The following is a 25,952-nucleotide window of genomic DNA, read 5'->3' as shown; positions in this document are numbered from 1 at the left end:
CTATCCTTCTTGTGTTGGGGATGCCAGAACTGGACACAGTACTCTGTTACTGGTTTGCTTCTAACATTGTAACAGAGATGGAAAGCTTTCTAGTGGAGGCTTGATACTCAACTGATAATTTAGGTGGTGTTGCTGGACACTGGTTTAGGGTATGGCTTTGTATATTCAAAAATGCAGTAACGTGTCTTTACTAGCATCTTCCTGTTTTATGACCTGGCTCGAACTTAACTGATGTTCATAGTAATTAGAAAAAAGAATAATATAGACAAAGCTGAAACTGTTTTTTTTTCTGTTATTATCTGTGTATGAAAATACTTGTGTGTTGTACATTTCAGTTTGGTAACTATTTTAGGACTGTTCCCCAGCTCTTCTTCATTAGTGGCAGCAGAATTAGGCATCATCAGAGTTGCTGGAGTTGTTTTGAGCCTTTGCTTGCTTTGAGAAAATCCCTGAGTTAAGAGCTAGGAAAGACATGCTGTCTGCCATATCATGACTATACTTACTGGTAATGTTTTATTGTGGGTCTTACTTATCGACTTCTTGTACTGCAGTTTTGCCAAAGAGCAATTGTGGGCCTGCATGAAAAAGCAAAATATTTGGTTTTAAGTGTGATGCCTGTTTTTCTGTCAGAGAAGTAGTATCTGGGAGGGACCTATCCTTCCCTCTTCCCAGCATACAGAGGATCCAGAGGTCATTTCTTATCAGGTGATAACCTGAAATTAGGCCATACTTGTATCACGGAATTATGTGTGCTCTATCAATCGCAGAAGTGCCGTAGCTGCCCTAGTAATACTTACCGGCCCTACTTTTGGATTCTTGCAATTTTTAAAATTATTGTTGTATTAAAGTTTTTGTTTATTTTTATGATACACTGAAGCCTTGTTTTATAAATAAGAGAACTCAGTCGTTATACACATGCTCCAAGTACAACATTCATATTTCACTCTAAATTTTTATTTGGGGAAGTAACATGGGTGAAATACATTAGAAAATTCATAGCAGATTATTGGTGGAGGAACGTACACTGGTACATTTTTCTGAAAAGTACTGTGATGAACTTAAAAGGCGTTCGCAATGTTCAGTGTAAGAAGCAGATCAAAGAGCTTTCTAAATCGCGTAATAGCTTCTTTATCTATGAATGACACTGACTATTAGAGGAACTTTTCTGTTTCCAGATGCAGTTTTGTCATGTCAAAGCTCTGCTTTGAACTCACTGTACGTGTTGACTTACCTGTTTGTGCTCCGAGTGTGATCTAGATGATTGATTTAGATTCACTAAGATAAAGACCAAAAACATTTGAAACCATGAATTTATAGTGTATGTAGTTGCTATAAATTCAAGAAGAATTGGCAAATCATGCAGATATGCATAAAATTTATTGCCTGATCAGCTGGCCAGTCACATTATTGGAAGTTTTTAATGCTACAGGACAGAAGTTGCTGATATTTTCATATCTGTGAGGATTTTGTTTCTTAGTTATTATTTACAGTACTTTTCTTACATTTATTTTAAATGAATCTCTTCTCTAATCTGTTTATTTTTTTTCTCTCTTATTTTTTTGAATTGTTGGATTTTAGGAGGAAGGACTAAGAACTTTGTCATTAGCAGTAAAATATGGGGCCCAGTTTCTGGTGATCTAGATTCCTCTGGTCTGTGTTGTGCTCAGACCTCATTCTGATCCTGGGTGTGCCGCACATCCTGTATCCCTGAGGTGGACTCTGCTGATCTGTGTGGGGGTGACTTAGGCAATCCCTGCCCCAGTCATCTACCGAAGATGCCTGGCAGAATTAAATTTGTGTTCCGTCTTCAAGTTCTGTAGCACTGGACTTTGCTTATCAATTTAAACAAAATCAAATTTATTTTGTTTCTACACCGGATTGGGAAGTGCAGTGACTGAAAGAGTAGCATGTTTGCTTTTTCTGCTTGTGCTGTAGAGAAGGACAGGCAAGTGGGCCTCGGTCATCTGTTGCAGAAGAGGGGTGGATGGATATCTGGTGCTGGTGAGTTCTTAAATAAGTGTGGTATCAAAGAGAAAAGCCTATATCTTGGATCTCCACTAACTGCTGAGTAGGGATAATGCTGAGCTGTCTTTTTAGGACATCACAGATCCAGGGAGCATGTTGCCTGACGTTGTGTGAGACTGAGAACAGAGAACTGGGCTTGATTAAGCTGATGCTTAAAAGAGCTTAGTGGTTCTGGGGTTGAGTCAGTGCAGTGTGCTGGTCCGGTGATAAAGGAGCTCTCGTCGCTCTAGCTGAAACAGTAGGAATGTAAATCCAGATTTGATTGTGATGGCTAGGACTTACTTTCCACCCATGGTGCTTTAGGATTTGTGAAAGATTTTGTAAGCAGCAGGGAAATTCTTACAAGATCTGGAGACAGACAGAGCTGTGTTTTGTTTTGAATTAGAAGAGAGGGGCTGTTCATAAAGGCTTGTGGGGCTAGGACCAGGAGGAACGGGTATAAACTGGAGGGGGGCAGATTTAAACTAGACATTAGGAAGAATTTCTTCACTGTGAGAGTGGTGAGGCACTGGCACAGGTTGCCCGGGGAGGTTGTGGCTACCCCATCCCTGGAGGTGTTCAAGGCCAGGTTGGATGGGGCGTTTGGCAGCCTGATTTAGTGGGATGTCCCTGCCCGTGGCAGGGGTGTTGGAACTAGATGATCTTTAAGGTCCCTTCCAACCCTAACTATTCTATGATTCTATGCATTGAAAGAGTTTTATAGTGTCAACTGAATCTCATGTTATATGTATCCAAGTCCTTTGAGATAGTCTATTGTTAAGCATATTGTTCTACCATCAGTGGAATGAAAAAAGCTTGTTTTTCTGTATATTTAAATCCTTTTTTTCCCCTTAGTATCTCTTCCTTTCCTTCCCCCTCTGCAATAACCCCAGCTTTCTCGCATAACACCATAATTCTGTTTTTTCCAGCACTGTGTGGGTATTGATAGCCCAGCAGGTTGCTGCCAAAAATACATATAGCAGCTTGCTTTTCCTTTGGAGGACAGTCATTTGGATTTGTTTTTACTGTGCAGATACTAATTTTCATTAATGTATATTTTTTTGGAAAAGATGAGCATAAAAAATAGTAAGTAACAATACACTTCCATAATCTTTATTTCTGTAGGAGATCAGATTAAAGATACAATATTTGAAAAATGATAGTAACTGAACACTTCCCAATATGTAAATTATCTTCTATTTTTTGCTACTGAGACTGTGAGTACTGAGTTTCCTTTGTATGGTGAAGCAGATACAATGGTTATGTGGTTAAAATATACCCAGCAAACCAATCATAGAATGGTTGGGGCCGGAAGAGACCTTAAAGATCCTGCCATGGGACAACTTCCACTGGTGTCCCGGGGCAGGGACACCTTCCACTGGATCAGGTTGCTCAAAGCCTCAATCTTATCAATGTTATGTTTTTATTCCCTATCTGCACTGTAATGCAGATAGATTAACATTTAATATGAACTGAAATCACTTAAGAGGGAAGTTTTCCTTCTTTGCATATTTTTTTTTTCATTAATCTAGCAGTCTTTTTTAAATTGCACATTCTCTGCAATACTGTAGAAGTACATGCTAGAGCTCACTTCTGAGGCTTGTGTTCTGCAGAGAGAAGCACAGGTATCTGATCTACACCCATTTTGGCCTTTATACTTCAGTGTACATCTACTGTTTCTCTTTGCTGGCCAGTTTGATAGCTCAGCAGAGCATGTTGGTTGTCATCATGCTACAAAGTTACAATGGAAGTGCTGTATTGCTTAATTCAAAATGAGTATTTTACTCTTCTCTTATTTGGTGAACTTGAAAGTATGCACAAAGCCTGCTTCTTGGGTTATATTATTAACAGATTGCTTTAAATAGTATATATATTGAAACAGCCTCTTAACTGAAACATCAAATTGCATTGATTGTAGGAATTTCATACTGTGTTTTTGTATAACTGATGAAAGCTGAATAAAGCCTCAGCATACTTCATGTATTTCACAGTTCTTTCTTGATTCTTTTATAAATGTAATTTTTAAAGGTCATTACTTATCTTTAAGCATCAGTTCTACCTACATACTTTTGTGCTTTCAAGTAATTATGTTAGCGTAGTGGTATAATAGCCTCTCTATTGTATTTACCTTAGTCTCAGTTAACAAGTCACCTGTAAAATGCGTTTTAATCTCTTGCTGGAATTTGCACATAGATTTTTCTTTTGTTGGATACTCCTGTGAAATGAACATGGGTTTTATCATGACAAGAATTAGAAATTGTTCCTTGAAACTCATTGATGATAAATTGATAAATAGGTGTATACGGATTTGTTCCCTTATTTTTTTTCTGTAATGCCCTTCATGGTTATATTTTCTGTCTCTTTTTTTTTTTTTTCTTTTTTTCTTGTTAAGCTTTATTTCTGTGCAGGTGGTGTGGGGATGCAGTTGTATGTTCTACTTTGAGGAAACATATAAGTAGGGGCTCCAATGTAGTTAATACAGTTTGTCTTGACTGGAGTTTTGAATACATAGCTGCTTGAGGGAGGCAGGTAGCTGTGCTGATCCTGGATGTTGGATACCTGGTGTGTGTATTTGTCAATAATTTTATTTCACAGTCTAAAGGATGAAGGTTTAAATGAATTCATGAAGGAGTTGCAGTGGCAGTGAATAATGATGAGGATAGGTAGAAGGCATGTTGACAGTTACAACGATGTCTTATGCTTTGACTGTTACTTTGGCCATGTGTGGGTTTTTTTTGTTGTTTTTCAGTGCCTGTTTTGCCTGAAGACTTTCATTCATGTTTGCAAAATGAACTCATCAGCATTGCTATTGGGTTTATTTCTGACATTGCTAGAATAATACTGTGTGGTTAATGAGCAGGTTTAAAACTGGTTTATACCAGTGAATCTGAATAGCGATGTTGAAATAGAGGGAGTTTCTCATTTTTTTGTCAGAGGAGAAAGGAGGCATGGGTAGGGAGAAAGAAAATAGATGCAAGAAGTAGTGAAGGAAGGAGGGAATGTGTTTGAGAAGGGGAAAATAAGGCCAACAGATGAAGGAAACTGAGCATGAGAGTGTACTATGGTCTAAGGAGTGGTAAAGAGAACACATGGGGATTCATGGCTGAGCAGCATCAGCTACCACGTCAGCAGACCACAGAAGTGTCTGAGGATTCTCAGTTTTGGACTATGTGAGAAATGCATCGGAGTTTAGGAGGATTTACTATTCCTAGAGCTCCATAAGATTTCTGAAAACTATATTTTGATTCAGTAGTACTGAATGCTTTCAAATTTTGGGGGGGTTTATCTGTTAGGCCTATATTTCCTGTGACTGCCAACAATGATACAGAATAATGGACACTTAGTTTTATAACTAAAACTTTTCCGAGTCTTACATGAATTTTAGGTGAACGTCCTGACTGGTTTATTGCAGCAGTGGAGCAATGGAGAAATAAAACCTTACAGCGAATCTGAATGCAGATTACTCTTCATTTCTATTGGTCTATGCTTAGTCCCTTCAGCACTGTTGAAAGCATGTTAATGGACCTCAGCATAAAGGAGAATCACACTCAGGGTGGTTTCTATACACATTGTTGCTATGGATATATTGAGTTTTATTGAGTGAGTTACTAGTTACAGATGACTTGAGACATAGTGTACTGTGAACATGAGTGATGTAGTTAGATCATGAACACTGGAGTGAACTTTGCTGTTTGACGAGACAACAGTATTTTATCATGTGTTAGTATTCTACATGTATATATATAAGTTTAATCTTGTGTCACATGCATATAAAGGTTAACACAATAGGGGAAATGCTAATGGGAAATAAAAGTCGCTTTTTTTGAGGTAATTTCCGGTTGAACGGAGTGTGAGGTAGAAATTGATAGATTTCTGAATTTGTTTTCAGGGATGCATAGTAGTCCAGTTCAACATAACATAGGATTTGAGAAACAGTGACTGTTTGCTCTCTGTAACTATGATGTTTCTTACTAGAAGTGTGTGTGGAAGATTTTGTAACACTTATCAAATAAGTACAAATGACCACAGCAGTGTTGGGAAGAGGATGTATCCAAGTGCGTTGATAAAGGTAGCTTTAGTAGCTGATGGACTGCTTTTCAGTAGAAAGTGACAGCAGACTTTCAGACTTGTACAGATTGTCCTTTTTCTAAAGAGCAGCTGAGTGCATAAATTGTGTTGCTTCTAGCAGCTTCTCTCCCCAGTGGGTACAAGTCAGAATTGATGGGCTAGTAAAGGGTAGCAAAGCAGTTTCCCTCTTTGCCTGTTGTCCTTTTCATCTGTCCCATTCTGGTTGCACAGCAATTCCGGCTTTTATTATCAGATATGGATTTTGCTCACGGCACCCACAAGTATCGGCCCCTGGTGGGTTTTATAAGAAGGACAGTTCCTTGGCAGTGGTAGGCATTTAATTAGTGATTCTAGGGGACCATAGTCAGTTATTCCTGTGTTGCCTAAATCTAAGAAACATCTGAAACAGTGATCAGTATATTTGGGATTCATTCTTGTTTCTACCCTACAATAGAAAGAAGAAAGCTCAAAGGTATTAGAATCCAGGATTAATTCACTCTGCGATATCTAGCGTGTGACTTTAAATAATTTTATTCTTCGAATCTGTTAAACACTAACTTCTAATACTCAAACCCTTCATTTTCAAATACAGAAACATAAAAAATCATCTCACAAACTGATTTATTCTATGTGATTCACTTTAGCTTGCATTTGAGTAAAGAACTTGCATTGAAGGCAGCACTGTGTTGTAAAGCTATCTATTTGTTCTTCCAAAGAGCCAGAGTTGGATACTTTTCAAGTCAAAAGTAGTTATATAAGGAGGATGCGTGGGTCCCATCTCCAGGTGCAGAGGGCCCTGACTCTGCAGCGTGCTGAGGAAGTTCAGGCTTCTTGGCAAGGCTGCTTTTTATGTCGAGCAAATGAATGAATTTCTTTCCCCTCGAAATAGTAAAAAGTGTAGGAAATGGAAATTATTTTCTACTGTAAAGTGTTATAAAGCAAATGTCCTTTTCAGTTGGGCTGCTTTCTCTCATTTACTGGAGGACAAAGGTTGATAACGCGGCTATAATTTTTCTTGTCTCCCTGTTTCTTTTGACTGTGATACTTTCTATAACACTTCTTTGAAGTTGCTGCTCTTTTGACTGCCTTACTGCTGCTCTGGCATGCGTGAATGTCTCCTTATGGAAACTTGGCTGGAGACAAAAGTGAAAATAATAGCTTTAAAATGACGTGGGGAAAAGTCAAGGGAAAAGATGCAAATATTAGTGGAATAATTAGAGAGACTGTATTTTGCTGTAGGCATTGTCCATCTCTGTTCATGCAGTTGATTGGAAAAAAAGACAAAACGACAGGACACTGAAATAGTTTATCTTTTGTCAGCAGGGGTAGTGAGCTGGTACAAAGTGTTGTATTGCGCAGAAATTGCCGGCCATGCCTCACTCTGCTCTTTGGCTAATTTACACTGAGTAGTAGGAACATCGGTGTGTTACGGGAAAAAAAATGAAGGATACTTGGTCAATTTGAGCTTTTGGTGCAGAAAAAGGATTAGCAGTGAATGTATGTGGTTATATTTGTTATATTTTACCTCTTGGTACTTTTTTTACTATTTTTTATTAAATATATTTATGGTGAGTTTTAGTGGGATTTTCTAATCCTGAACTGTTTCTTAGACAAGGTTTTTTTAGCAATTTCTGTTGTTATTTGCCAAGTCACTTTTAATAAACTAGAATTTTCAAAACAAACACTTTATAATGCCTGCCTTTCCTTTTATTTGGCACACACTAGATAGAAAGAGCCCTGTACTTGGTGTTGGAACAGAATGCGTAGGTGTTTGAGGATCAGTGTAAGGTTCAGGAAAGAGAACAGCGGTGGAGGATGAAGCTTACTTTCATTCGGTTAGTGTGGACACACATTGTCTGTAGGGACTCCGGGTGCTATTATGGCAGCACATCCTGAGCCAGGCCTGGAGGACTGCATTTGCGGGAGAAGGATTCCTGTGTGGTATTTAATCTTTCTGCTTACATTAATTCTTAAAAAATAATACAAACACATATCCATGTGAAACTTGTGTGAAAGTTGTTGTTTAATTTGAGAGAGGCTGAGAAGAAACCGTTATGAAGTGACAAAATTATTTGGTACATGGTGCAGTACCATTATTCGAAGCATTTCATTACTTGAGTGAAGAATTCCCCACCTTTTCCACTTGTGGAGAATTAACTTTCAGATTAACTGATCAGATAAAATAATTCATGTTGTATAACTCATGTGCGTCCTGAAATACTACTACCTGTTTCCCCTCTCGTTTAAGTACGGCATTTCCCTATTAATGTAACCCCCTGCTGTAGTATTTCTTGTTGCAGTTTTTAGTCTTCCAAAGTTGGAACCTTAAATGTTATCTCTGAATCTCCCACCTGAGAGTTCCAGAGGGTAAATAAGCTTGGAAGTTAAGATACCAGCATTGAGATCTGGGGTTGCATTTGAGATACTGCTTAGTTTGACTAATCTAGCAATAATCAGGTGCCTTAAAATGGCTGCAAATTTATTTCTGCCTACTCAAAGACATCTCACTGGTAGCACATTATAGAAGATCTGTAGTTAAGAGTTGGATCTTTGCCAGTAGGTGGAAGCATTTTTTAGCATCTCTTCATGCTTGGAGATTTTCTGCATTTTTTTAACATGGTATCAAAACTGTTTGATTTTTAGTCTCTTTCCAGGTATTACCCCCTATTCCAATTTGTGCTAGTTCAGGTTAGTTTCATTCTATGTTGTAACCATTTCTTAAATTTATTTTTTTTTTATAGAAGACATTTCTAATTTTCTATTTTTAGCTCTCTTTTCTTCTTTATTCTAGGCACGTCTATTCTATTCTTTATTCTTTCTCTTTATTCTAGGCACGTCTCTGCTTGTCAAATTTCTCTTCAATTTCTGTTTTGCTTTTGCAGTAATTGGCAGTTGGCCTCTGGAACTCCTGAGGGAAGTGGTACAGGTAGAGTATAACCACAGCAGCACCTGAGTGATACCACTGTAGGGCAGGAGACAGAACCGAGTTCAGCTATCAAGAGAGATGAGGAATCGTGAAATGCTCAACACGAGCAAATAGGGAGAGCAGAGACATTGGGCCTCCTTTGGTTATAGTGATCTTAGGTCTCAGTAGGCCCATAACTTTTAGGTGGAAGGGCATGTATTCTTTTCAGAAGAGGGTTGCTCTCTACAGCTACCTGAAAGGAGGTTGCAGGGAGGTGGGTGATGGTCTCTTCTCCCATTTGATAGGTGATAGGACAAGAGGGAATGGTGTTGAGCTGTGTCAGGGGAAGTTTAGATTGGACGTGAGGAAAAATTTCTTCACAGAAAGAGTTACCAAGCACTGGAACAGCTGCCCAGGGAGGTAGTTAAGCCACCATCCCCGTAGGTGTTTAAGAAGTGGGTAGATGAGGTGCTTGGGGACATGATTCAGTAGTAGGCAGGTACGGTTGGAGCTGATGATCTCTAAGGTCTTTTCCAACTTAATGATTCTATGAACCCTTTTTTAGCAGTGTGTATGATTCATGGAAAACCTAGTAATCACGAGGTTATACATTCTTGTGAATATTCTTGACTCTCCTTTATAGTTACTCTTTTTGTCCTTGATTTTTATCTTAATACAATTCTCTTACATTAACTTCTTTTTGGAAAAAAGAATTTGGCTCTGTTACCTACCTCTTCTTTTTTCAGGAGATCCAAACCTTATAATTTACTTTTTTAAAATTGCTTTTGGTTTAAATATGCTACATTCATATCTGTAAGCATGCTACGATTTTTGCATTGATGTTTGTAAGGGAAAATGGCTGATGACAGTAAATGTTGAACAATGGAAAACAAAAAGTTCAAGCACCTCCAGGTAGTATCTCTTCTAAACTTTCTTTGGAGACTGGTAGCAATTGATTGCATCTGTGGGTTTTTTTGTGTTGAATAGTTACAGACAAAAAAGGTTATTACCTGGGAAGAATGGAACAAGAAAGGTGGAACAGAATAAAACAATGAATAGTAAAGCTGTACTGTTACCCTGAGTATCACTTGCCAGTAAGGCTTATTGGCTTAGAGCACTGGTAAGAGCACAGCACGTTTCAGATTTAGGTTGCTAGGTGTGATCCATCTCAGCTTCGTAAGGACTGAAATGTGTAGTTAGTGTATGACCAACTGGTTCATGTGAAATGTGTTTGATGTTCACAGTGCAGATGACAAGCCTTGTCATAAATCACAAACAGAATTGTTGTTAATTGCTCCATCTTGTCAAAGGGGTCATGAAAATGGGATCATTTTCCTCCACCTGCAGGCCAGGCGGGGGCATGGAGGTGGGACAGATATAATAAGCTTATAATCCTGAAACCTTTCAATGGTTAAATTTCCCTCACTTCCATCTTTACATGCATATGAAGCCTGTCTGAAGAATTTCGTAATATAATAATTTCTACCATTTCCCAAATATCCAAAATTCATCCTGGCTTATAGAGGTAGAAGCATACCTGGCATCAGAAATCTTACTTGCACACATGAACAATTCTATTGGCATATGAAGCTGTGGGATTTTGTTCTGAGTTTGGAAACAGTACTACTGAGAGTGCTACTGTTCAGTTCATTAGTTTCCTGGAATTATTACTGTAGCTTATTCTGAAAAGAATAATAAACAACCCTGGGAAAATTGTAGTATAACACTAAATACTGCTTTCCTGCAGGGAGAACTGCTATTCTTTTTGAAGTCTGTTCATTTTGCTGGAGTTCTAAGATTTTTTTTTTTTCTGACATAAGCTGCTGTTTCATCACAGCACTAATAAATACAGGTCAAATACCAGCACCAGCAAACCTTAAAACATGAATTTAACTTATCTTACTCCGTGTTCTTGTACTGTTTATTGTAAACTAGTCGTTTTGTTTTGTTTTTTTTTTTTTGTTAATGGGGGTTGGATTTTTGAGCTGTGTTGACTGCTAGGATGCAGCCTGTGAAAATGAGCACCTGACCTATAGAAATGCTGTAGTTAGGAGAACAAGACAGTTTCTTGTACAGACTTTTTTTGCTTGGTCCTCCTGGCTATTGAAAGTTGATGTCATTGTGGTTTTTGAGAGAAGAAGCCTTTAGGAAATGAAGGGAACCTAAGACTGTAGGGGGAATAATTTGAAGACAAAACTAGTTGTTTAGCTGTAACAAAATCAGTGGGAAGCCGATGAATACACTTTACAGAACAGAGGGCCGTGAATTTTTGTTGAGTATCAAAGCTACTGGCTCTTTATTTTTGGAAGACCTATGATAGTGTATTATAATAACTTCAGAGGTTAGTTTTGTAAATTGTTACAGTCAAGGTCATCAGGGATACAAGGACAGCTGGAGTTGCTGCCTCACTCTGAGGGTTTACAGATAAATTAAGAATAATAATAGGTAGGTAGCAATGTGTTTTTTATTAGAAGCTTTTTTCATCAGAAAAAATTAGTGGCATAATGCGTACATCTCTGGATTTGAAGCTGCAAATATAATCCAAATCATTTGAGGGCTTGCAGCGTTTGGCAAATGTGCCTGTGCTCGCCGCAGGCATGCGCTGAAAAAACATGGTTTGTGGCAGAATTACCAATCATAAAATACATGTTTATATTTTCTTTCTAGGATCAAGTAGAACACACTGATTCAGCAAAACTGGCTGGTTGTGCTGCAGTCATCATGAGTAGGCACAGGGTCATTCGTTTCTTAACAAATATGTAAGAGAAAAAGGTAAGAGGCAAGTCCTGCTTTAGAATATAATGATTCAGGGTATGTACTTGAAATTCATGTAATTTTATGTATGCGTATGGGTATCTACTTATATACATACACCTCCATATATGGATTTGTATCCTATATAGAAGGTGTTGGAGAATTTTCAGCATTTTGTTGTTTTGATTTTTATTGAGAGTAATTGCCTTGTTTTAGAGCAAAGGTCTATCTTATTTTGTTTGGGGGAGGGGAAATTCTTTCTTCCTCAGTCTGTGCTGTAGGCAGATCTCATCAGTTGAAAATACGTCGATTGCTGAACTCTGAACAAGCTGCCCATTACAGCAGAGGTACTTGACTTTTTCCTTCCAGGGGCAAACAGTACAAATATTCCTAAGGGGAACTGAAACAATATGTGGACTGGGCCGTTGTTTCTTGGGGCTGAAGAAAGCCCTCAGGAGCACTAGATCTAATAAATTCATTTGTCAAATTGATTTGCAATTCCATGTTGTCATGCTATGGGAAAATGACATTTTCTGGATGTATGATTTTTCTCGGGATGAATGTACAATGTTTGGTTTCAGTTTGTTCATGCCCCTTGTGACTTTCATCTCAGGAGACTTTCATGTATATATTTTTGGTGAGGACTATAGTAAACTGCTTGAGTATGTTGTTTAGTAAGAGTTTACTGAAATCTGTATTTTCAGTTTCACGCTGAAAGAGCAGTCTACGCAGGACAGCATGAGACAAAGTCTTGAGATCTTATTCTAGTTCTTTCCACACGCCCTGGTTTTTAGGCCTTTGCTATGAGGCTGATAGTTGTATGCTGGCTTTATTTCCTTTTAGTGCATTTTTTGTTATAGACTATTAATGTGATTGTGTGCTGATCATCTGCTGTCAAGAAAATCTGAAAGACTTCAGGCTGCCAGTTCCAGTGGTGAAAAAATCTTGAGGGTAATTTAGGATATGCAGTGCAGAGGATCGTGGATTCCGTGGTTCTTTATTGTGGAGACCAAAATGAATACGAGCCTTATGAGTCTTGCTGCTTTGCAGGTGTAACACAAGGCCTTCGTCTTTGTATGGATCGTTTCCCAAAAAGAAGCTGGCATGTGGGATATCTGAGCTGTCTGGAGAGGCAGTCTCCAAGGTTAAACCTATTCAGAGTACCGTCTAATTTTAAAGAAGGTTTTTCTGTCTCCTCCCACTAATCAATTAAAGTTTGTTTTATGGCTAGATGCTGTGATCACTAGGATAGTAGTTCTGGATAAATATCTGACCCATACATTCTGGTACGTGCACCTGTAAATTTAGATATTAGGGGAGAGTAGAGCATGTAAGTTTGATAAGATGCAAGTTCTTACGTTTTGGAGATGAAAATGATTCTAAGTCCATGCCATTGTATGAATAAATTGATAAGTAAAACACAGAGTTTCTGAATTATGCATGGTCTGTGATCCAACAGGAGCTTGAAAAGAATCTGATTGACAGGCTGCATGTTTTCATTAGCTTTCTGCCATGAAAAACAGGAGATGCTTCTGCAATGGGTAACAAGTGATCTTGGATTCTCGATTTCTGTACCAGTGGATACGATCCACTGTGGGTTTTTTTTTTTTTTTGGATGAAAAATTAAAGGAAAAAACTATTTTGCTATTCATTTAGTTATTTATTTTCCTATTTTCATTTATTTATTTATTTTGTCTTTTCTGCCAAATCTTTGCATAGAGGACTGTATTTTTTAAAAACCATCTTACTTTTTTCAGTATATCGTGATTTATGGCTCCTTTTCCTGTTCCTGGCACAATATCCTCTTCTTCACGTTGTTCATCCCAATATATACTTATATAGGATGAGTCTCCTTTTTGGCAGCATCTGCCTATAATCACCATTGAAATTTCTTCCTAATTTACTCATGTTTTTATTCTCCAGCATTATATTCCAGCATTTGAACTGTGTGTTTGCTCATCAGCTTCTCTCAATAGCCAAGCAATGCTAAAGAGTTTCACAGCTATCAAGCATCCTTTGAAAATGTCATTTTAGTCTTTTTTAGTAGGAGGAAGTTTGGGACTGGAGTAATTCTAAAACTGTTCCAGACTTTTATAGTGGTACCTGTGAATTGCTATCAGAGTTTCCAAAGACATGTAAAGGAATATGTTTGGTTTTATTTATGTTGGGTATTTAATAAAAATATTAAAAATAAAATGAAACTCTAAAGTAGAGGGAAAACAGCTCCCCAATAATTATAGCATGCTGTGATAGAGGATTTAGTGTTTTCTGTTTTAATCTTGAGTTGCTGGCTATACAGAATTGAAATATTAGATCTTAAACTGGTAAAAATATGAGTTATTGGTAGCATATTGGTCAAGAAGCATTGCAGTTGTCTGTTAGGAACATGAGTACTCATCATCCTTTTCAGTGAGGAAGAGAGCAGTAAGGACTTTTGTGGGTTTGGCCATGTGTTTTGCCCTTGGAAAAGCTTGGGGGGTTGTTGTGTTCTTTTATATAATAATAATAATTTTAGATGTTAAACTTGAAGGTTTGCAACTGACCTTTTCTGAGAAATACCTGCTTGCATAGAGAATGAGATCTCATCTAGAGTGGCTGTCAGCTTAGTGATTGTGAGTTTAAAAATAAAAGATTCTCTGTATGTCCTGGTACATCAATAAGTGAAATAATAATAATGTTATAAAAGACCTTTTCTCTCTTCAGTTTGGACTGTGACAATCCATCAGTCTGGATATTGGCTCATAGCATGTTTGTGCACCACTATTTGAGCTCCAGAATTCATATGGTTACATGGAGTTGTTTACACATTGTTTACACATGGTTCTGTCTATTCAGAATTTTAAAAAATATAGAAAAAATCCCTCTGTCACATTGGACCAAATTTAAACTTACAAGTATTAGATATTTAATGTTAGATAATACAGATGTTAATAAAAATCAGTCTTACGGACATGCAATGAAGTATTAACTACATTGAGACTGTAAGGGAGTGGGAGCAAAATTTTAAGTCTTCTTTATATTATATGCCCTTGTTACTGTTAAACATGTGGTCTCCTAAGCCTGAATATTTGTATTTTTCTGATGTTGAAAAGTTGCATGTAATGCAACATCTAGAAGTCAATAAAAATGATTATATTTATTCTAAACTTCTAACACTGCTTTCTTTGGTTAGGGATGTCTTGTTACTGATTTCTGTGACAATGAAAAATCAGCTGACACAGGAATAACTCAGGAAATGCTAGGGGCAAATGTGGCTTATATTCTGCTTACTCCATTATGCATAAATTCGAGTTAGTTCTGAAGTAATTTTATCAGGCTTTCAGGTTTTGAAGTTGTGTGAATGATCAGACGTGAATTTTTCTAAACATTTGAAATCTACATAATCAAAATGCAGTTAAACAGTTACTTAAAAACATGTTTTCATTAACTGTATAATCAGCAGAGCTTTCCTTCCCCGTCACCATGCTTGTTAGTAATCATTATCTTCTCTAAAAGAAGCAAAACAACAAAAATCAATGCTTGTAGCCTATTTCTTTGGGGCCACCCATATTGCAGTTGTGTTTATGTCCTACAAATGACTTGACTGGATGCCTTTTTTCATTAGGAAAGTGTGTGGAAATCCGAATGCGGTGGTTTCAGACAGCTTTACAGTTTAACTCTGTGGAACAGAAAAGTTGTGTATGGCACTTTTTGGTTTGCAGTGCTTCCCTGGCGAATCCTCTGCATTGTTGGCCCTAGTTGTAGGACTTTGTCTAGGAATAATTATGCACATCTTCATCAATTACTTGCTGGACTGAAATATTATCATTATAATGCAAATTAAGTACATTATAAACAGATGTGAAATTATATGGTATTTTGTACAAACGAGCCTTACTGTAGGGTTAATGTTCATTGATGTTTAGAACTGTATAAAAAAAAATTAAGTGAAGTATACATTTGGACAGATTCTAATTAGCTTTTCAGTATTTGATATTTACTGATCTAGTAAAGATGCTTCCTGTTAAGGAGTTGAAATGAAGTGGAGAGAAATGTGTAAGAGAACCTCCAAATTCTCACAGTTTGGCTGTAGTTTTGTGTATTCATATGTTTAAGTTTTAAAAATTATTTTGGTTTAATTGAAATATGTGTAGTAAACGTAAGGATTTCAGTAAAAATGATATGAAACATTTTTAATACAGTGACTTAGTGGGAGAAGGAATGACCCATGAGATCTTACTAAGGGATCAGAATACACCATGTCAGTGAGGTTAGAACCTAGCTTTTAGTAGAGAATGTAAAGTGTTGAGCTTTTTTAGACTTCTGAAATGCAACCTTTGATCAAGGTGGCCAGCTTTTTGATTGTTTTTGTTATAATCCATGTGCAGTAAATAATAAGCCAAATCATTTATTTTCCTTGCAGAAGGAGTTAATCTAAAATCCCAGAACAGAGGATAAATCTGGGAGTTTGTAAGGTGACAAGTCTAGTTTATCTCTGAATTTCTTTGCAAAATGGTCTTTTTTGGGTGATGCTTGTTGCAAATTTTAAGTTACAATTACACTGATTTTCTTTAAAATTGACTTTTGTATATATCTTTAAAACATGATTTAATCTGATTACATTAAATGGCAATATATTTATGTTGTAACAAGATCATTTAAAAACACCTTGTGTAAAATTTGAGGTCAACCTTAAAAGCTTGAGCTCTGCATTTTGTGATATTTTAATGCATGACCTTTTTAGTACCAGTAATGTAGTCATAGCTGTTACCTGCAATAAGTATAAAACTGTATTTAATGTTGTAGTAATTGGAATAAAACTGGTTAATGTTTTCCTCAAATCCAGATACTATGGGGTAATGTTAAAGTATAGTTCTAAATTGGAAACTTCCTCTGATGTGTTTCTTGTGTCTGTTGTATCTCTAGTGTGAAAGAGCAGATTTTTTAATTGAGCTGGAGTCTAGCTGTCAGGTCTAACACTGTTTCTTACTGCAAAACAAGGTTCTCGCCCTCTCCTCCTCCATTTCCTTATTTCACAACATTGAAAGGCAGTCTGGAGAGAATACGGCTGTTTTGGATGGTGTTCAGAGAACAGATCACATCAAGGTCTTCCTTTATGGTATATAGGTTATGGCACACATTTCTTAGTGAAAATGTCATCATTGATAGTGAATGTGTTTGAAAAATTGACTCAGGGTGTCTTGTTGCTACAAGCCTTTGGTAGCAAGATGGCCATGTTCCTGCTGTTAGGGTGAAATCATTATTTATTATCTGAAGTTGTAGAAAGTTATTTCGCGACTTATGGTTGTTGTTTTCTCTTTTTTTTTTTTTTTTTTTTCCATTTCTCCCTTGTCATCTTCCTTCTTAGCCTGAGAGCATTATCTTTTGATGAGACTGTTTACTTCTGTGCATTTTGCTAGATTTCCAGTGCCTGCCTCTCAGGGAAACGGGGATTATTAAAGCAGGCATTTTAAGAGCTAGCACAATTCAAGTAACACCCATTAAATCCTTCAACAACTTTTACAAGTATGAATCTTTGAAGCATCTCTGGGAAATGAGGAGTGACAGGGACTACTGCTAGCCTAGTATACATTAAAAAATCAGAAGCACAGGGAGTTTAAGCTACTTGTTTAAAGTCACATGAGCTAATCGGTGGCAGCATGGAACTGAAAGCCGGATCTTCAGATTGTTGGCCTTCTCGTTCTCCAGCCTGTTATTTTCTCATTGGTGTTGGAATGGTTTTGCTGGTACCATTGGGGTCCTCCTGATTAGACACATTAATGTGGGAAACGGGAGGTAATAAAATCCAAAGCAGTTTTGGGGAGATTGTTAATCTGAACTAAGCAATTTAGGCACAAAAATAATTTTTGTTTCTGGAAGATTCTTGTAATCTATGCATGTAATGTATGTGGAATTTGATTTACAAAGGACTTCCTTTCCCATTAAATCAGGGCAATATGTAGTAGAACACTGCTGACTGAAGGTTAAATATTTGATTGTAATTTGTTCTCTGGCAGGTTCAGACAGGAATCTGGTGGTCTTTCCCTGACAAATGGAGAACTATTTCCAAGCAGAGGCATATAACCTCGATAAGGTTTTAGATGAATTTGAGCAAAACGAAGGTGAGTAATTTTGAACAAGATTATAGCTGCATAGTAAATATATTCCGCAGAGCACCATTGGCAAAGGAGACATCTGTGATATGCTTTTTGGTTTAGAGTGGCAAATTAACCTCAGAACTTGCAAAAAACATCTGTTAATTTTGCATGGTGTGTCTTCAGTATTTATAGCAGTGTTCTATTCTTTTTCCATTCATCTTGTTTACAGTTTTAAAATTTCTCACTCTTTTAATAGCATGTCTTCCATACACTTTTTAAAGAAAGGTTTTGTGAAGCTTAATCTCAGTGACAGTATTTTAATCATTTATTTTAAACAAAGTAGGCAAAATGTATTCTAAGCTTCTTTTGCAGTTTTGGGAAACACAAGCATAGAAATGTTTCATTAGGTCACACAAATCATATGATGAAACTTAAAATTTTTGAAGTATTAAACTTTTTGCTTAGTCTAATTGCTACTTCTGTGTTGACAAGTTGATATTTTTATGGGAGTGGGAAGCTTTCTAGGCATTTCTAGCTGTCTGAAGTATATTAATCAATAGTTCAAGTATACTTTTACAAATTCAGCCTAATATGAACTGGTGTAGCTCTAAAATTCTTGAGTTCCAAAAGCATTATGCAGTTACACTGCCAATGGTTGATGAAGAGTGTTAATGATGGCAGATGTGTTTTTCTGTTGTATCCATACTTAAACATCTCTACATTTATATAACAGTTGATAAAACCTGTAGCATTAGCAGGACAGTAGCTTCTCTTATTTAAACACTTTCAGATGCCGCTGTTTCACCTACACTATTGGGTGCAAAGTGGAATCAGATTCTAGATCCACCTTCTCGTCGTCTGTCATTTAACCCAGCAGTGGCCAATGTGAATGAAGCTACAACTAATGAATGTCAACAGAGATTAAAATCTTTCTCCTTATCTCATTCAGTGACTGCACCAACAGGAGGAGGGGATCACTGTGCTAATGGAAAGGATTTTAGCATAAGCCCAGAGACCCCAGTCATGTGGATTGATGATCAGGCAGCAGCAGATGATCAGTTGATTAAAAGAAATAATAATCAGGATGATCAATGTAACGCTGTGGAAAAAGGAGAAAAGAAATACGGAAATATAGCTTGCGTGCCAGAAGAGAAGAATGTACTAGTGGTGGCAGTCATGCATAACTGTGACAGAAGAACACTACAAAGTGGTGACTTGATGGATTGTAAAAATTACAACAGTCAGTCCCTAATGGACGCTGTTAGCTTTACACTGGATGATGAAAACCGACAGAGTGATCAGTTTAGTGTTACCGTGAATGGATCATCAGAAAAAGATACAGATACAGAAAAGCAAGTAAATCGACTGTGCACTGAAGATGACTCTTTAAGTCATTCAATTAATGCTTCATCTGAAAGCCTGACTGTTGCATGCCCCTCCTCTGGATTAAAGGACAATTTTAATATGTGTAAAGATGCACTGTTTCCAGAAGCCACAACTGCAGGGATCAATGCAGTGACTGTCTTGCAGAGATCAGTCGATGGTACCATTAAAATGCAAGAAAACGGTGTATCAATTGAGAATTCTACTAGTAAAGCCATTCCTCAGAGGACGGATCTAGAAACTAGGAACTCTTCTCCCGATTCAAGTAATGGAAGCTTAATCGTAGAACAGGAAGCAACCCAACAGTTACAGTCTAGGCTATCTGGGCTCACAGAAACTTGTCAACCTAACGTGGCTGGAAGTGGCAATTACAAGGAACGTGTTGCAGAACATTTTGCCCCTGAGGATGTTAGTGCCACTGAAAGCAAAGTCATTGAATGTCGTAAAAATCTCGGCACAACGGAATTGCTCAGCATGGCAGAGTGTTACCCGGAATCTCAGGAGATGGCTGATTGGGAACTGACTAAGTTGAATGAGATTAATAATAAGCAAACTCTGGGAGAGAATGAAAGACTTTTGCAGACTAAACAGCCTGATGAGGCAAGTAGTCATAGTAAAGAAGGTGGAAATGGGATGATGGAGGCAGGCATAGACTTAAAAGGGACTGGTATAGATGAGCTTGAAGGGTCCACTCTCTCTGATGTGGTGGCTACATCAGCAGCAAGCTCTCTGTCTAACGGTTGTGATTCCTATGGAATGCAGAACCCAGTTGTTGCTCATGTTCCAAAGACTTTACCCTCCAAGGAAGACTCAGTAACAGAGGAAAAGGAGATAGAGGAGAGCAAGTCAGAATGTTATGCTAATGTTTATGAACATAGAGGAAATGAGACCACAGAAGGGAGTGATCTTATTTTAAACAGCACTGGTGACCACATAAAGAAAAATTATTTACATAATCTTTGTAGTCAGGTTTCATCCATGCAAGGGCAAACTTCACCAAAACCAGTAACTAATCTGCAGTCTATCAGTGTTCCTTTCGGTGGTGCAAGACCTAAACAACCTACAAATCTTAAACTGCAGATTCCGAAGCCATTATCGGATCACTTACAAAACGATATTGTTCCCCCAAATTGTGGAGGTAATAGTAAAAACAAAAATATATTTGGTAAGACACAATTAGGGGATACAGCAGACATGTTTCCTGATGAAACATCTGCAAATGCCTCTGTTACCGATGCTAATGGGGAACATTTGGAAGAGTATGAATCTGGAGTCTCTAATAGTCCGTGCCTTGCAGTAGCCCCAGATAGTCCGGATAATGATCTCAGAGCTGGTCAGTTTGGAGTTCCAGCCAGAAAGCCTTTTACGACTTTGGGTGAGGTGGCTCCAGTTTGGGTTCCAGATTCTCAAGCACCAAACTGCATGAAATGCGAGGCCAGATTTACATTCACCAAAAGAAGACATCACTGCAGAGCTTGTGGGAAGGTAAGTCTGTGTTTTGTAAGTAAGCTCAAAGCACCGTTCTTTTTTTTTTTCTAATAGTCTGTAAAATCAAATCAGAGGACTTCCACAGCCACTGGCTATAGTATCCCTTCCTAAAAAGCCGTGTTTGATTTATGAAGGAAAAAAAGGAGTTTCTGCACTCTAATCTATTTAGGTTTACGAATCAAGAATAATTAATTGTTATTTATAACTGAAAGAACGATTAGCCTGTATAAGCAATGTATTAATTGCCTGCATTAATCAACATCATTGGATTCATGGGGAACTGCTATAAAATGGCTAAGCACAGGAAACTAGTTTGTAAAAATTACTGCATCAATAATCCAATTAAAGGTACTGAAACATATTGATGGGAATTGGAAGTGTGCTGTTGAATTGCTAGTGTTTCTGCTCGTCTTGATGGCTGATCAACTCTGTTCTTTCAAGTCTTCTTTACTAGCTTTTCTCATATTGCTTAAGTTATTTTAAAGAATATAGAGTTGCATTTGGAAAAAAAGTATGGTAAATTATCTGTGGCATGATGTGCGTATACATGGTTAGAGGTTTTATAATGAAGACAACCGAACTATTGTTTATGTATCATCTTGTGTCATATTAGAAATATACTATTGTTGAAATTTTATTTTTTTAGGTTTTATATTTGTGCCATCTAGGTCAAAACAAATTCTTATTTGGCAAGTTTATGGTAAATGATTGGCTTATAAAGTATTTCCAGATATCTTGTTACTGAAATACAAGTCAGCGCAGCATGGAAATTAGGAAAAATGTGATGATTCGAAACAGAGAAACTCACACTCTTGCCAAGCAAAGGTTCATTAATACTTCTAAGATGAAAAGAAATATTAAACCCCACAATACACAAGAGTAAAAGTAACTTTGGTTCATTTAGTCCCTATGCTAAGGTTTCTGAAGTTGATTGAAAGACTCCTGACTGCTGTGGGCAAGATCTTTAGCTACCAGAAGAGTGCAGGGAAGCAGAATGACTTGAACAAAGGACCTAAAAGAAGCAAATGTATCTGGAAAGCTCAAACTCTTATGCAACTTGTTTCTGGAAACAGCCTAGCAGAAAACACAGGCTTGTTCCTCTGTACTGGACTCTGTGCGTGTGCCACTTGTCCCTTCAGTAACCAGAATGCAGAGCACTCGATCTCCACTGCAGCACCAGTTAAGTAGGAGTTAAGTAGCTTTTACTCAGTTTTGATTCTGAGACGTACTGAGAAATCATTCTCAGGACACTTTTAAAACCTAAGCAGGCATTAATTGTGTGCTGGTCTGGGACTTCAGGTTGCTTGCTTCCTTGGGAAGAACAACCAGCATTGCTTTGGATGATTTGTGGAGAATGGATAAAATAAAAAGTCCTCTGCTTTGTAAACGAACTTGTTTCTCAGGTGTGAAAACCAATACATTGTGTGTTAGTATTTAATACTCTCAGAGTGTTCTTAAAATAATCCTCAAAATTACTTGTTGAAACTTTTTTTTATCTAATGTTGTCTGGGCCAAATTTACCTACGTGCAGATATGGAGGAGGAAATTTTTTTTCATGCCTTCTTATGTTTTTTTCCTCTAAAATCACTCATTAATAAATGCTAAGAATCAATATAAGTCAAATAATGCTTGGCCCCTTACTGCAGATTGCTTTACAACTCCTAATTTCTGGAACGATTCCGGGAGGAAAGAGACCAAAGGCTTTGGCAGGCAAGCTTTGGTGCATCTGGCCGTAGTGGCTTGAGACGTAGCTGCTCTCTGCTTTCTGCTCCTGCTTTTTGGTTAAGACGCCCATCTCCAGAGCAAGCCATGTTGACCATGTGCCTGTGATGTAGGCAACTACTGCCACTGTTTCTGTTCAATGTATGAATTTTACTTAAAGAATTGGGGAGCTGGTATCTTCTGCTCTTGGAATTAATTGTTTCTCAGGGAAATTGTTTCTCAGGGAAATCACAGGACTATATATATATTTAACACAAACTTTAGCACAACAGTCTCTTCTTAAACTATTAGCCTCATGAAAAATCGTTGTAGTAGGGGCAAATGTGTCTGTTTCATTTGGGAATGAAAATTGCATTTAAAAATAGTTGAGTGGCACCTGGGAAGTCTGTCTCGATTTTTAATTTCAGGATAATAATTGCGAAAATAATGGGAGATATGAACCTCAGGGGAGTGGTGGAAAGTAATGCACTTAGAGTAAATTCTGAATTAAATTGAAGAACCTGAAAAATGTGTGTGAACACATTCATAAATTTTACCTTATGTATTTCTGTATTTTATATTGTGAGATTGTTTTGCGGAATCAAACCCTATAACCCAAAATGAGTTATAAAGCAGGTATGTTTATTTCTAGCGCTGGGGTGCAAGGGGGTTCTCCTTCTCGCTTGCACACTGTATAGCTTAACAAGCAGTTACTTATAGTGTAAAGACATGCATAGGTAATAAGCGCCTACTACATATTGATACCCTATCCCCGCTTCGTATTATAATTAGATCTGGAAAGTTCGCTCCAGTCTTGCGCCTGCATAGTGCCTCCTGATGGTCATGGGCCGGGGTCTTAGGGATGAAGTAGGAAGTCTTCCTCAGGATGAATATATTTCTTTTTGAACTTTGCGCAGACTCGGTATCCTCTGGCTGTTTTCAAACTCCTGAACCAAATGAAGCCAGCTTTCTGCATTCCAATGCCTACTTATCAGTAAACTTCTGCTAGCTGGCTCCTTTGTTATCAGCTTCCAAGTTCTTCAAGGCAAACAACACCAAGCTCTAGTGAACGCTCCCAACCCCCCTTGTCTGCTTTCGCTCATCAATTCCCCCCTGTCTTTTTAACATGGGCAAATTCATTTGCCAACTCTGTAATTTATTTCTCAAAGGGGAATTGTATGATATTTTGTTGGAAAATTACCTTTTTAATGCATTCTCATGGGCACTACACATAGAAGTCAAAATTGTTAGTTGTAGTAGCATTCTCCAATTCCAAATAAATAACATAGCAGAGAAAACAAAACTAACTAAAACTAGCATCCGAAGGGCAATAGTAGGGTGACAGAACTTATTTAGAATGCCAGTCGCAGTAGAGGACCATCCAAACAACATGTCCCTCCAATGATGGTTCACATTTGCTTTTACCCTTTCAGGACCCCCTTTCTTTTCTCTGTGTCGTGGTGGACTGTTATCAGAGTCCAGAATTATAATCAAGTCCTGATGTTTCATTAACTGTTTCATTAATTATTTTACCAATGTAAGATTCATTTCAGTAGGTACAGGTGATAATTTGTGAAATATTGTACAATTGGATTTTATCAGCTGATGGGATACAACTGGTGCTAAATAAGAAAAGTCACACCCAACAATCTTAACAAGATTACAAATACAGAAATTAGAAATTAGAGTGATTCTTACTATCCAGGATTATCTTTTATATTACTACAGAGATACAAGCAGTTCTCAAATACACACAACCCTGGCCCATGTATACAAGTACAGTCCTCTGATTAGCATCTAGATGGATCTCAAAGTGACAGATGCTTTGCTTAGTGTTGAGGCAGATATCTAGAACATCGATTGCATTATTTAGCAAATGAATCCTTGTTATTCTTGTGTAATGCAAGATTCTAAATTTACAGTTTGCCATTTCCCATTCACTATTTGTGCCCATATTCTATGTTCAGAAGGATAGAGCACAGTTTTATCATGGCTTAATCCTAATGCAATGATCGAGTGGATTACACATATTGAAGAGTTACCTATGGTCAACACAAAGGCTGTGGCTGTATTAGTGATGGGGTCATAGGTGAAATTTACCAGTCTACCAAGATCAAAGCTTCCTCTCTAAACCAGTGGCACTGTCCCAAACCACTTTCCGGATTTCGGTGGGAAAGTACCCTCACCACCTTCTCTTATAATTAAGGCAGCCACTGATTGCATCCATAATTGTGCCTATATACAACTGAGGGCCAAAGAAACATTATCTTGGATCACACCAAGTGCATTTCCTATTAATTCATGGTCTTGTTCTTCCACCTTTTCCACTTTGGTTACACTCCTGATAGTCAATTCCATTTAGGACCTCCAATCCTGTCTGTAACACTCCTGTTAGGCCTCTTTGTGTTCTGCCCCTGAAGGGCACTTGTTTTCACAGCCGGGTTGTCCAGCCCTTGAAGGATGTTTTTAGGAAATGAGAGCATGCTGGTTGAATTTCAGAAATATCAGTTTGCATTAGCAGTTCAACACATTTAAGAGAACACTGTGGGTTGAACAGCATTTGCTGTTGGCCTGTATTCCTGATTATATATGGACCAATCTCATAAATTCTGGGTTGTAACAGGTTTAGCTATAATATTTATTTTAAATTTGAATGAGAGCCCAATGGTATCATAAGCTCAGAGACAAACCACCTTAATGGTCTGTACTAATGTAAAATTATGCCAACAGTCTACTTCATTGGAAATACAGGTCTTTGTATTCTTATCTGTAGGTGTAGTTGAGATAGTGATTTGGGATGCCTTTTTACGGATAGTCCTATTAACCATTCGGCATCCTACTTTGATTTCTCCTCCTACAGTCTCCTGAAGTTGCTGAATCCCCTGTTCTCTATCCACATTCCATTCTTGCCTCACATATACTTGATTTTCATGCATAACCACAGTTGATAGATTTAAACCTTTTTGATTCAGAATATTTCCCAGGGCTCCTGTATACCAAATAAAAGTTTGAGACCAAGGCCACTCAGTATTCTTTTGGCTAGAGGTGCCTTTCCCTCCCTGGATTATAATTATAATCATGAGAAAAATAATTTTCCTGGTTGGACTTGCGTGACCCTTCACGGAGATCTGTGTCTTTTTCACATCCACGCGTGCGATGGATCCATGCACTCTGCTCCTTGATTTCGATTGCTGTGAAGGAGGCAAGGAACATCTGGAATGGTCCTTCTCACTGCAGTTCCAGAGTCCTCTCTGCAAGAGACTTTACATATATGTAATCTCCAGGTCGTATGTTATACACAGGTTCATCCAAACCCCTACTTCACGTCTCAGCCTCATGTTTTTCAATCTTCTGGAGCTGTTTGTCCGATGCCACCATGTAGGAGGTCGTGATTTCATATGCAAACAGTAACTGATCTGTTGTAGTACTTCTGAGATAAAATGTGGTCCCCTATCAGGAGACATAGTTGTTGGAACCCAAAAGCGTAGTATTATCTCCTGTATTAATGTTCTGGTTATCTCCTTGTTCTAGTAGGGAATGCCTGCGGCCAACCTGAAAAGGTACCAGTTAAT

General features: G+C 37.7%; 1 protein-coding gene across 4 annotated transcripts in view; it reads left to right on the top strand.

Annotated features, from left to right (window-relative positions):
• Positions 1 to 25,952, top strand: part of ZFYVE9 (zinc finger FYVE-type containing 9) — a 70,375-nt gene that overhangs the window by 5,079 nt on the left and 39,344 nt on the right. Inside the window, exons 2-4 of one of the 4 annotated variants that reach the window (XM_054072751.1) lie at positions 11,645 to 11,749; positions 17,728 to 17,832; positions 18,599 to 20,676. In XM_054072751.1, coding sequence (XP_053928726.1) covers positions 17,763 to 17,832; positions 18,599 to 20,676 — 2,148 coding nt within the window. In that variant the 5' untranslated portion in view covers positions 11,645 to 11,749; positions 17,728 to 17,762. Of the gene's footprint in view, positions 1 to 11,644; positions 11,750 to 17,727; positions 17,833 to 18,598; positions 20,677 to 25,952 lie in introns of those variants that run through there. The other 3 variants (XM_054072753.1, XM_054072752.1, XM_054072754.1) reach the window with 3 other exon arrangements.

The sequence above is a fragment of the Cuculus canorus genome, chromosome 8, assembly GCF_017976375.1.
Source record: "Cuculus canorus isolate bCucCan1 chromosome 8, bCucCan1.pri, whole genome shotgun sequence".
NCBI classification, from domain to species: domain Eukaryota; kingdom Metazoa; phylum Chordata; class Aves; order Cuculiformes; family Cuculidae; genus Cuculus; species Cuculus canorus.
Note: the sequence above shows the minus strand (reverse complement) of the source record. Positions and strands in the feature narration are given on the sequence as shown.